This window comes from Thamnophis sirtalis, unplaced genomic scaffold (assembly GCF_051295495.1).
Source record: "Thamnophis sirtalis isolate CommonGarterSnake01/CBP01778 unplaced genomic scaffold, rThaSir2_p1.2 scaffold_14, whole genome shotgun sequence".
NCBI classification, from domain to species: domain Eukaryota; kingdom Metazoa; phylum Chordata; class Lepidosauria; order Squamata; family Natricidae; genus Thamnophis; species Thamnophis sirtalis.
Genome location: NW_028261394.1, coordinates 27,700,477 through 27,713,277, shown reverse-complemented (window position 1 = coordinate 27,713,277; position 12,801 = coordinate 27,700,477). Strand labels below are relative to the sequence as shown.

The 12,801-nt window shown below is 45.6% G+C and overlaps 1 protein-coding gene across 1 annotated transcript in view; it reads right to left on the bottom strand.

Moving 5' to 3' along the window:
* NECAB2 (N-terminal EF-hand calcium binding protein 2) overlaps positions 1–11,744 on the bottom strand; it is a 185,038-nt gene extending 173,294 nt beyond the window's left edge. The window contains exon 1 of the mRNA XM_087728870.1: positions 11,517–11,744. Coding sequence (XP_087584996.1) covers positions 11,517–11,744 — 228 coding nt within the window. The remainder of the gene's footprint in view (positions 1–11,516) is intronic.
* Positions 11,745–12,801: the final 1,057 nt, after the last annotated feature.

The window sequence follows — 12,801 nt, the reverse complement described above, 5'->3', positions numbered from 1 at the left end:
GTAGAGGTAGAGGTAGATAGATGGATAGAGAGAGAGAGAAAGAGATAGAAAGAGATAGAGATAGATAGATAGATAGATAGATAGATAGATAGATAGATAGGTAGGTAGGTAGGTAGGTAGGTAGGTAGGTAGGTAGGTAGATAGGTAGATAGGTAGATAGGTAGATAGGTAGATAGGTAGATTGGTAGATAGGTAGATAGGTAGATAGGTAGATAGGTAGATAGGTAGATAGGTAGATAGGTAGATAGGTAGATAGGTAGATAGGTAGATAGGAGAGAGAGGGAGAGAGAGATGTAGGATAGTAAAAGAAGAGATTCTCTCTCTCTCTGTGTCCCTCCCTCCCTCCCCCCCTCTCTCTCCAGGAAAGGAGATAAATTTAAACCAAACCAAGCAGAAGCAGGGGAAGGAGAGGGGGAGACATGCACACACACACACACACACACACACACACACACACACAATAGGAGATATCTTGTGGAAATAATATCTGGAGACAAATACAGTAAACCAGAAAAAGTCCGTTCGAAAATCCACTTAAGAAATGAAGGCAATTTATTGCTGAAGACAAACCACCCTGAAGCTGCTGTCTCCAGATGGGTTGGAAATATAATCCATGAAATTCATGGCTAGCTTAAATTATTATGATGATTATTTAAAAAGCGCAGACTCATTAGAGTTGCACCAGCTGGAATTTCCCCAACAATGGTTCTGGGGCCCCCAGAATTTCTGAGTTGGGTACCATATCAATTGAATGATAGATGAATAAATAAACAGACAGAGGGTCAGGCAAAAAATAAAAGGGAAAAGAAACAGCCCATCCATCTAGGACAGGCCATAAAGCACCTGGCAAGGACTCCTAGATGCGCTTTCATTGCTGTAGGATCCATTATTGTAGAGGTCTGCCCAAGTTCCTCTTTTATACCAAACAGAATCGAGAGAATTATTTTGACTTTCTTTCACATCTTATATAGGATTTTTCAAAATGACCATCAGCTCATTAGTATTTCTTATGCAATAATTAAGACGCTCTGATGCTAAGGAGTTCTACTCCCCCACCCCACCTGAAAAGAACTCTGTTCCAACTGCCAGTTGCCTCACATTCCGTTACCTCAGTTCAAACTGGCAGACGTTCCACTTCTTCACTCAGGAGCGGTCTTGGGCTTCTTACAGTACTAAACGTTGGTACCTCACCAAAATATCTACGCCTTCCACCTATGGAACTGCTTCCAGAGTCAAGGCGGCAGGAGCGATATTCCCATATGTGTTTCCATCACCGACCACCACTGAGCCAACAGATTGAACCAGAGTGAACCAGATTTCTCCTGCATTGCCCGATCATATAGTTTCATTGTAAAGCACGGGTATCCAGTTAGTACTTTAAATATAGAGTGAGGGTGAGAGTGAGAGTGAGAGTGAGAGTGAGAGTGAGAGTGAGAGTGAGAGAGAGAGAGAGAGAGAGAGAGAGAGAGAGAGAGAGAGAGAGAGAGAGAGAAGGAGGTAGATTGAGAGAGAAATGACAATGATGAAGAAGATGAGATAGGTAGGTAGGTATGGAGAGAGAGGGAGAGAGAGAAATAGAAAGAGAGAAATAGAGATAGAGAGAGAGAGAGAGAGAGAGAGCTAGATAGATATAGATAGAGAGAAATAGAGAGAAATAGAGAGAGAGAAATAGAAATAGATAGAGAAAGAGAGAGAGGGAGAGAGAGATAGAGATAGATAGATATAGATAGAAATAGAGAGAAATAGAGAGAGAGAAATAGAAATAGATAGATATAGATAGAGAGAAATAGAGAGAAATAGAGAGAGAGAAATAGAAATAGAGAAAGAGAGAGGGAGAGAGAGATAGAGATAGATAGATATAGATAGATAGAAATAGAGAGAGAGAGAAATAGATAGATAGATAGATAGATAGATAGATAGATAGATAGATAGATGGATGGATGGATGGATGGATGGATGGATGGATGGATGGATGGATGGATGGATGGATGGATGGATGGATGGATATAGATGATAATAGGGGAGAGGGAGGGAGGGAGAGAGAGAAGGAGAGAGGCAAGGAGGGAGATTGAGAGAGAGATGATGAAGAAGATGATACAGATAGATAGATGAGATAGATAGATAGATAGATAGATAGATAGATAGATAGATAGATAGATAGATAGATAGATAGATAGATAGACAGAGAGAGAGAGAGAGAGATATGATTGATTGATGGAAGGATGGATATATATGATAGATGGGAGGGAGGGAGGGAGGGAGACAGAGGGGGGGTAGGTAGGTATCTGCGATCAGGAATAAGAGAGCAATTTGCTCCCCTTCTCTTGTCCCAACAAGAGACTATTTTTGCATATAGCCATTAAATAAACATTTTACTGAAATCCCCTGAAAGCTCAAACACCCAGTTTAAAACCTTCCTAACTGGCACTATCTGTAGACAATTTGCTTCTATTCCTCACACTAGAATTAAAAGCGATCGGAAATTTACATTGTTTTACATTTGTATTCAAAATGTAAAGCAAGTTTTTGTGTGTGTGTGCGCGTGCGCACACACACATGCATGCATACATACTGTATACACACACACACACACACACACGTATTACACACATATTATTCGGTCTTGAGCTCATTCAGTTGAGCTACAGAGCACACCTGATTAAACAACCACAACTAGGGACAACAACGTCAACAGGATGAAAAGGTTGTCATATAAATAGCTTTCGTTCAGCTGGAGAGCGAAAGGCTTTATTTTCTGGGTCAGAACTCAAAAGAAACAGTAATGCAAGGGGGTGGGGGGGAAAGAGAGCAGTAAGGAACATCAACCGAAACCTACGGCATCCAAAGCAAGATTATCTCAGCAATACCATCCCAGAGAAACAGCCGTGTTGATTTCCGCTTTTAAAGATACCCCGAGCGATGCTTGAATCGGGGCAAAGTTAGCATTAAAAAGGACAGGCCAGCTCAAACCAGCCTCTGAAGTGTGCTGCAAATCTGAAATAAGAATCGACAGGAAGCTGTTGCATTTGAAGTCTGCTGGTTAAGGAAAGCCAGCTGTTAAGACACAATTTAATTGCTCACCTATAAGGCAGCTAATGGCATCCCGAAAAATGAGATTGGAATAAATGTGCAGTAGAAACAAGGAAGGGGAAAAAATCCAGACCTAATGAATTCCATAACTGGTTGATTTAGGGATCTGGGACTCGTAGTTCTAATCCCTTCGGATGGCACCTGGGTGAGGAGGATTTTAATTCCCAAACCTAACCTTTCACTCTTTGCTTTTAGCCATTTGATTGCAAAAACTTGTTGTGGCCCGACAGCGGAGCTGGCAGCAGAGTCAGACAATGAGGAGAGTGGGGAGGAACCTGGGCCAGTCCTGGAGACTGGGGAAGGCTCAGATGAGGGCTTTGCATAGGAAGCAGAGAGTGGGCCAAAGCCATATGCTGGTTATCAGCTGCCTCCAGAGCTAGACAGCAGTGAGGCAGAAGAACGGCTGGAGCCTGTTCCCAGTGTGCATATGCGCAGAGCTGCCAGAAGAAAAGAACAGCTAAGAAATCAGGGTCGACTTGGGAGTAAGGCTACAAGTGGACGGTGAATGGCCCCTCCCATAGGAAATACAAGATGAGCGAAAGGGGAGTGGGCTTTTGCAGGAAACCATTCATTCATTCATTTCAGGAGTGTGAAGATCTGTCTGTGAATCTCAGAGACTCTGTGCCAAGTCTTTCCTTGCACAGCACTCTCATTTGGAAAATATTCACATGGCAGCTTTCCAAGCTAGATAAAGTCTGTGGTCATAACTTCAAGACTGTTTGCCAGGCCTTTGCTGAATGTGAATGAGAGGAATACACTTTCATTTAATAAAAGGGGTTTTGTTTGGACCAAGGAATCTGCTTCGTGCTTTTGGGGGAAAACCAGCAATCCCCTCTGTCCAAAATATGGACTTGGTTGTCTTCAAAAGTGTACCCTGTGTCTTTGAAATGCAGACTGCTGAATCTAGTCCTGATACGTTTGTTCTCCCATGTTGTGCCATGTGTTTATGAAGTGGTTGTTTTGTTTCCCCAATGTAATGATCTACACATGCCTCACTGCATTGTAGTGTAAAAAAAAGCGCCTTTGGGAAAACCATGACCTGGATGACTGAGAATCTCCATAGACCAGTGTTTCTCAACCTTGGCTACTTGAAGATGTCTGGACTTCAACTCCCAGAATTCCCCAGCCAGCGGATGCTGGCTGGGGAATTCTGGGAGTTGAAGTCCAGACATCTTCAAGTTGCCAAGGTTGAGAAACACTGCCATAGACCTTCCTCTGCATAGACTTTTAGCAATAAACCAGTTAAATTGGACCACATGTGGGCCTGATCTCCCCCCCCCCAACATAAAGGGTTGATTCAGAAGAAAGGTGCAGGCAGCCCAACCATTCAGAGTTGGACAGAGTTGAAAAATGTCATGTCCAGAATGCAGATATTCTGCGCTGCAGCCATCTACCCAACGTTGGCTTTTAAGACAATTGCAAAGAAATAAATTAGCAAGCCAGGATATATAACTGCCTCCGATATTGCATCAAGATGCCCGGATATTGAGCGGAAGAGTTACTACCGCTGTTTCATTTCAAGTAGTTTGGAGAAGATCTGGGACTCTCTTCTGGATTCATTAAACGACCCTTAATGTAAGGCGAGCGGGAGAGAAGGCGCTTCGTGCCAAAAATCAGAGGATCTTGCACAGCTCATCAACCGACAACAGCAGAGAAGAGGCCTGGGAATCAAGTAGCTGCAAAATTTAGTGGATTAAATTTCCTCTTGCTACATCAGCTAAGTTCTCGCTGGCACCTTTAATATCTCCTCTGAAGCAACTTTGGATGGCATTTCCAAAAGAGAAGTGAAATAGTAGCTGACTCATTCTGTTTTACTTTTGCTACCTTCCTGCCTTCCAAAATGGCAACTACAGAGGTATATGCATTTAAAATTGTGGTTGTTACTCTGATCGTTGTTACTATTATTGCTGCAAAGTGCAGTGTCAGAGTGTGACACATAGAGGGTTGTAGCATGAAACTTCCTCCCTTACACAAGGAGTCTATGACAACCCACTGCAGCCAACTCATGGCTAACTTGCCATGGGACAACTCACTATGAGATAAGAGTTACAATAATATCGAAGAAATAGTGGAATAGCATAGCATAGCATAGCATAGCATAGCATAGCATAGCATAGCATAGAACCTTGGAGGTCTTCTAGTCCAGCCCCCAGCTCAAGCAGGAGATCCTATACCAGTGATGGCGAACCTTTTTTGGCTCACGTGCCAAAAGCCGGGAGAGCGCAGGGGGGGTCATTCGTGGGTGTGCCACACCCATAATGCAATGCGCGACCCCAGCGTGCATGTGCACATGCCAAGCGTTCTCCCCATTTTCTGCATGCTGTTTTCATCCTCCCCAGGCTCCAGAGGCTTTATAGGAGCCCGGGGAGGGCTAAAACAGCCTTCTGGAGCTTCCCTGAAGCCTCCAGAGCGCAAACAAAACGCCCCTATGGACAAACTGGAAATTCAGGAATGAAATTCTGGTTTGCTCGTAGGGCCGGTTGTAGCTCTCTGGAGCCTTCAGGGACCTTCAGGAGGCTTCCCTGAAGGCTCCGGAGGATGAAAAACGGCCCTACAGACAAACTGGAAATTTGGGAACGGACTTCCGGTTTGCTCATAGGGTTGTTCTCTGCCCTCCAGAGCCTTCAGGGAAGCTTCTGGAAGGCCTGTGAGGGATCCGGAAGGCTAAAACCAGCCCTACAAGCAAACCGGAAGTCTGTTCCTGAATTTCTGGTTTGCCCTCAGGGCCAGATTTTTTGCGCTCCGGAGGCATCAGGAAAGCTCCTAAATCCTTTGGAGGTCCTCACATGTCCTGACAAATGGCTGTGTGGCACGTGTGCCATAGGTTCGCCACCCTGGTCCTATACCATTTCAGACAGGACTGTTGACTGTTCAGGACTCTTCTTAAAAATATCCGGTGATGGGAGTGCCCACAATTTCTGGTGGCAAGCTGTTCCACTGGTTAATTGTCCTCACTGTTAGGAAGTTTCTTCTTAATTCCATGTTGCTTCTCTTGTTGATCAGTTTTCACGCATTGTTTCTCGTCCTGCCTTCTGATGCTTTGGAGAATAATTTGGTCCCCTCTCCTTTGTGGCAGTCCCTCAAATACTGGAAGACTGCTATCATGTCACCCCTAATTCCTTTCTTTAGACTAACCAAACCCAAATCCTGCAGCTATTCTTCTCTGCACTTTTTCCAAAGTCTCAACATCTTTTTATAGCATGGTGACCAAAACTGGAGGCAGTATTCCAGGGGTGGCTTTACTAAGGCTTTATAAAGCGTTACCAAAACTTCACGTGATTTTGATTATCTGTGTCTGTTTATACAACCAAGCATTGTATTACACTTTTTTGGCTGCTGCCACACGCTGTTGGCTCATGTTTAAAGGATCGTCCCACCCGTACTCAGTTAATCAAAGAGTCTCTACCAATGGACTAAGCAGAACTCGGACAGAGAACCAGCAGGCTATATTTCATCCCATAAATCTTGAGATATAGCGTAACCGTGTGTCAGATCCAGGGGTGGGTTCCCATGCAAACCGATACCGGCTTGCATGCTGCTCGCGCATGCAGTTTGTCTAAATGATTGTGTGCATGTGCGAAGACCATTAAAAGCTAATAAAAAAGATGCCAGCAATGGCAACGGAGACCAGGGAACTGTTTCGGGGGCGTGGCCAGCCTGGGTTGCTGCCGGTTCTGCAACCCAGACCAGATTACCACTACCAGTTCTGCTGAACCAGGCTGAACTGGGAGCAATCCACCTCTGGCCAGATCCACCAGCTTCTGCTTGGCCCCTTGCCAGCGTTCTGCCATTCATCGGGGAAAGGAGGGAGGAACAAGTAGGCAATAAAAAAGCTGCATACTTTTATTATGGGAATTAGGGAGGAGGGAATCGACAATTGAGGAAGAACAGTTTGGAATCCCGTTCCTGCTGGCACTCTGGAATCTCCAAGGCGTTTGCCCTGAGTGCGGAAATTCACCAGCCCAAGCATCGCTGTGTTTGTTACAACATTGTGGTGGTGCTGGATTGGCTACGCCTGACCGGACCGGGGGGTGGGGCTAGGGAAAACCAGGGGTTTTAATTCTGCATTCCTGCGTAGGGATTTTTAGATTCCTCTCGACTCACCTGCAATCAGCATCTCTTGGTAAAATTGCCTCACTTCAAATGGAGTCAAGAGTTTCACTTCCCTAATGGCACTGATTCCCTAAGGGATCAGTGAGGGGCAGGTCTGACACCAGTGGTGGATTCCTACCAGTTTGGACTGGTTGGGGCAAACCGGTATTGGTTTGGCGGCCTGGGATGCTGAAACCAGCAGCAACTCCGGCCACGCCCCCAAACTGGTTCTCTTCCAAGATCCCTTCCATCTTGTTTTTTGCTTCTGCGCACACGCAGAGCAATTTTTATTACACAGCACATGTGCATGTGGGTGGGTGACTCCCGGAACCCACCAGTCTGACATCCTGCTTGGATGAAACCAATGCATCATTCAGGGAGTCCAGTGAAATGATTTCTGATGCACAAAACAGAACCAAAGCTTCTGGAATACCTCCCCCCCCCCCCCGGAATAATTCATTTTATTGCAATGCATTTCTGTATCCAGTTGCTCTCTGGGGTCAATCATTCTTGTTAGAGCAAGATAGCAGAATTCCTGGTAACCATTGACTTACGACCACAACGGACTCCAAAATTTCTGCTGCTAAGTGAGACATTTGTGAAGTCAATTTTGCCCTCTTTTATAACCTTTCCTTGCCACAGTTATTAAGCAAATCACTGCAGTTATTAAGTGAGTAACATGGTTGTTAAGTGAATCTGCTTTCCCATGGAATTTGCTTCTCAAGAAGGTCACAAAAGAGGATTACGTGACCTTCTGGGACACTGCAGCTGTAATAAATGTGAGTCAATTGCCAAGCATCTGCATTTTGATCAGGTAACCACAGGATTGTTGCAACGGTTGTTTGAAAAACGGTTATAACTCACTTTTTGGTGCCATTATGACTTTGAACAATCATTAAATGAACTGTGGGGTGCTCATCAGGCGAGACTACTAGTCAAACTGGGTGCTTTTTGCTTGCAGGGGGTTGGACTAGATGACCTCTAATGTTCCTTCCAACTCTGTTATTCGGTAAGGGTCTGCTTCCTGAGCAGGGGGTTGGACTAGAGCAGTGTTTCTCAACCTTGGCAACTTGAAGATGTCTGGACTTCAACTCCCAAAATTCCCCAGCCAGCGAATGCTGGCTGGGGAATTCTGGAAGTTGAAGTCCAGACATCTTCAAGTTGCCAAGGTTGAGAAACACTGGACTAGAGGATCTCCAAGGTCCCTTCCAACTGTTATTCTGCTTTCTTAGAAAGGGCACTGAAGAACAATACGCTTTATTTGCTCAATGCATTTTTAAAACAACATTTTCTGATGGCTCTTTTTAAAATCACCAATGCAGCTAATCTATTTTGTTTAGTTCCAATTCTAACTGTTCTAAATGAAAATGCAAGGATTGGATCTGTCTCATCGGAATACTTTCTAAATACCATAGCATCAAAGTTCAGGGGATTCCTAAATGTTTTTCTGCCACCTTTCCAAAAATACTTTCCTAAAGTATTTTTTCTTTCAAACTGTTTCATTTTGAAACGTCCATTTGAAGCAATTCCATTTCAATTGCCTTCCCCAGCATCGGCCATCCAGCTGTGCTGGACTCCCACTGAAGCCAAAATCGGACACATCTGGCAGGCAATCTGGGTAGAAGGTGGATCTAAAGGACCATTTCAGTAAAAGTGGAATGCATTTTGAATTCTAACTATTTTTGCACACTGGCTTTTAGCAATGAAGTCTGGAGCCAAGATCATGTAAAAAAAAAAATTGGCATGGTGATGGTCCCCATAGACCATGACCCCCATGGTCCATACCAAAAGCCGCAGTGGCACAGTGGTTAGAATGCAGAACTGTAGGCTACTTCTGCTGACTGTCGGCTGCCTGCAATTTGGCAGTTCGAATCTCACCAGGCTCAAGGTTGATTCTGCCTTCCATCCTTCCAAGATGCGTAAAATGAGGAGCCAAATTGTTGGGGCAAGAGGCTGACTCTGTAAACCACTTAAGAGAGGTCTGTAAATCACTGTAAAGCAGTATATACATCTAAGGGCTATTGCTATTTTTGATGAATAACTAACATCTGCCTTGCAAATATGTGAAATTACTACCCTAAGCAGTAAGTGAAGCATACCAGGTGAAAAGGGAAACCAGAAAACTGCTGAGTTTTCCCAACATGTTTAATCTAATTATTAAATTCACATTTTCTGAGTTTCAATTGAACCATAGACTAACCAAGTAGTTTGCATTCACACAGCATTCAAAATCTTAAGGAACTAACCGGTGTAACCTTTAAAAATGTTATTGTCTGTCAAGAGGTTTGTAACTGAGCTAGTTAAGGTGTTTATTCAAATGGGGTGGGATAAAGTGGTTAGTGAATGTGATTGTGTGTCAAAGTTTAACAAACAGTATTTGAGGGGCTGCCACAGAGACGAGGGGGAGTCAACCTATTTTCCAAAGCACCTGAAGGCAGGACAAGAAACAACAGATGGAAGGAGAGAAGGAGAGAAGCAACTTGGAATTAAGGAGAAATTTTCTGACAGTGAGAACAATTAATCTGTGGAACGGGTTGCTTTCAGAAGCTGTGGGTGTCCCATCACTGGAGGTTTTTAAGAAGAGACTGAACGTCCACTTGTCTGGATTGGTATAGGGTCTCCTGCTTGAGTAGGGGGTTGGGTTAGATGATCTCCAAGGTCCCTTCCAACTCTGTTATTCTGTAATTCTGCCAGCAGTTTGATGCAAAATAACTGGGGCCACCAATCCTAAACAACATCAGAAAAGTTCACTGCACACACACACACACAAAAAAAAAAAACGGCCATAAATTCATTAGTCAAATGGGTTTTCAACATTATACAACCACATTCTTTGACATGGTAAGATTGAGAACTGAGGGAGAAAATGGCTTGCATTTCATAATTCTAGCAGGAAAAATGCACGTTCCTTCTTTATTGATGATATTGTCATCACTTGCGATTCCTAGCCCTCGGATCCATTAAACAAAGCAACAAGAAAATATTATTATCCTTTATTTCCAAAAGAAACTTTCTATGTAAATTATTTTCCTAGGAAATTCTCTTTTCTTTTCTTTTCCTTTTCTGAGACTTTCCAATACTAAAAACAAAACAAAAAACACCCAGCACTTCCTCTTTATATAACTTTTAACAAAATGTAATTCATTTGCATAAATCTTCCTGATATCAACTCCAAAAAGAAAAACTCGTATTTGATATGATTGAACATGCCAGATCTGTTCCGATCTGGGAAAGTGGAAAAATGATTCTCCCCCCCCCCCATTTCCCAGCTACATTCCAATAAATTGCAATTCCTACATGTCAGGAGGGAGTCCTAAAATATTAATTCCCAAAGTGGAGGGGAGAGAGAGGAAGAGGGGAATTTCTTCCCTCACTAGGGGAAATATCCGCCTCAGCCATTATTCTTCGCCCAGGATTCTCCTTTCCCTGCAAAGCAAGTTGGATTCTTCCTCCGTTTAATACTTTTAAGAGGAGGTGGAAAACTTCATCCGACTTGGCGAGGTGATGGTAAAACTTAACCGAAAGACGGAAAAGGTTTCTAGGAATTTCGAGGGCTGTTGGAACGTCGATGCAACTGGAGATATTATGGTTGGGGCATTGTGGCAATTGGCAGGGACCAAGTCGGGGGGGAGAAAGAGGACCTGACCCTCACACTCCCACCCACCCAATTGACTGCGATGGAGAAGGGGCTGGTCCAAAGCTTGAGGCTGTTTCTAAAAAAGGACCACACCTTCTCGAAGTCTTCAAGAAAGGCTGAGAAGACCCCCACAGTTCTCTCCAAGGAAGCCTTTTGCAGCTATTTTGCAACCTATCCACCCCTTAGGACTCCCCGATTTCGGAGCCAGGCTATTTTGGGGAGGGGGGTCTTTCTCCAGGATGGGGAGGAACATCTCCCCCAAAGCTCTGCAAAGATTCCTCTGGACCAACTCAGGGGCCACCATAACCCCCACCCCAAAACCTTGCCTCGTCCCCCAACGCTCTAAAAACTCCGGGGACGCCAGACTTGGCTCCCTCAAAGCCCCCTCATCTTCTCCTCCTCTTCCTCCCCAAAGACCGAGAAGCACGGCGATTCCGAGGCTCAGGATAGACTGCCGCCGCCGCTGGAGGCTCCACGCCAGGGTCTTCCCCAGGGAGACGCCGCACCTGCTAAAAAGGAGGGTCTCCCTTGGGACTGCCCCCCACCCGCCCCAAACAATGGGGGTCAGCAGAAAGGCTCGCGGCAGGGGGGGACAGCTGAGAAGCTGCATCCAGGGCCAGGTGAGGGCAGGCGGACAGGTAGGGTAGGCAGAGCCAAGGGCTCCGGGCATCTCCCACCCCCTGGCCCCCCGACTCACGTCCAGGATGACGGAGGTGCCCTTCTTCTGCTCGGGGCCGGCGGCGGCGGGTCCCTCGGGCAGCAGCTCCCGCTCGGGCAGGGGGCTCTTGGTGTCGCTCATCTTGGTGACCACCCAGCGCAGCAGCCCGTCCAGCCCTCTTCCTCCTCCTCCGCTCGGCGGCTGAGGCTGCTGGCGGAGCAGCCTGTGGACGCTCTCGCGGCAGTAGCGCGCTGCCTGCTCACACATCTTTCCCCGACGCCTTCATGCTGGAGCCGGGGGTATTCCCTTCCCCCCCCGGCTACCTCCGCGCCCAAGCCCACCCTTGCGCGCCCCCCGCAGGAGGCAGCCGGAGGCAGGCAGGCAGGCAAGCGGGCGGGCGGGCAGGACTGGCCCCGCCGAGGGGGGCGAGGGGGGAATTAAAAGGCGGAGGGGAGGGGGCGGGAGGGGGCGGGAGGGGGCGCGGCAGGCGGGTCTTGTCTCCCAGCCAGCCGGAGAAGGAGGAGAGGCGCGCCTGGGGAAGTAGGATGAGCCGCCGCCTGAAGTTTCCTAGGTACCAGGTTTTGGGGGGGCGGGAGGGGGGAGAATTGAAAAACCTAATGCCAAGAAAGAGGGGAAGGGGGGAGAGCAGGAAAGCAAGGAACTCCAGGCATCAATTGTCGGTAAGCATCACAACACAACACAACAACATAACACAATGTAACATAACATATAACATAACACTACACAACAACAACACAACATAGTCAACATCACAACGCAACATAACATAACCAACATAACATAATACAACACAACAACCTAAGGTCACATGACCAACATAACATCACAACATAACCGACATAACGTAAAGTAATGTAAGGTAACATAATGTAACACAACACAACATAACCAACATAACACAACACAACGTAGCATAACATCGCACTTACACTTATATACCACTTTGCAGTGTTTGCAAAGTCGGTATATTGCCACATTTTACCAACCTTGGAAGGATGAAAAGCTGTCAACCTATATATACGATTTTGTATTGCATTGTTACATACTATATAATTATATATAATTATATCATATCATATATATAGATCAAGAAGTCTGGATAGTGAACATTGCAATGCAGAAGAGAAGAGAGAGAACTGGAGAAAATCACAAACTACAAATACCTGCAAAAAGGAATAGAACGACTGTAGCGAAAGAAAGCAAAGAGCCTTCCTCAAGGCCACCCACAAATTGTGTCAAGGTGGGCACCTTCACGACACTTTGGCTCTGTTCTGAATGGGAAGCCAGGAGAAAAGTAAACAGG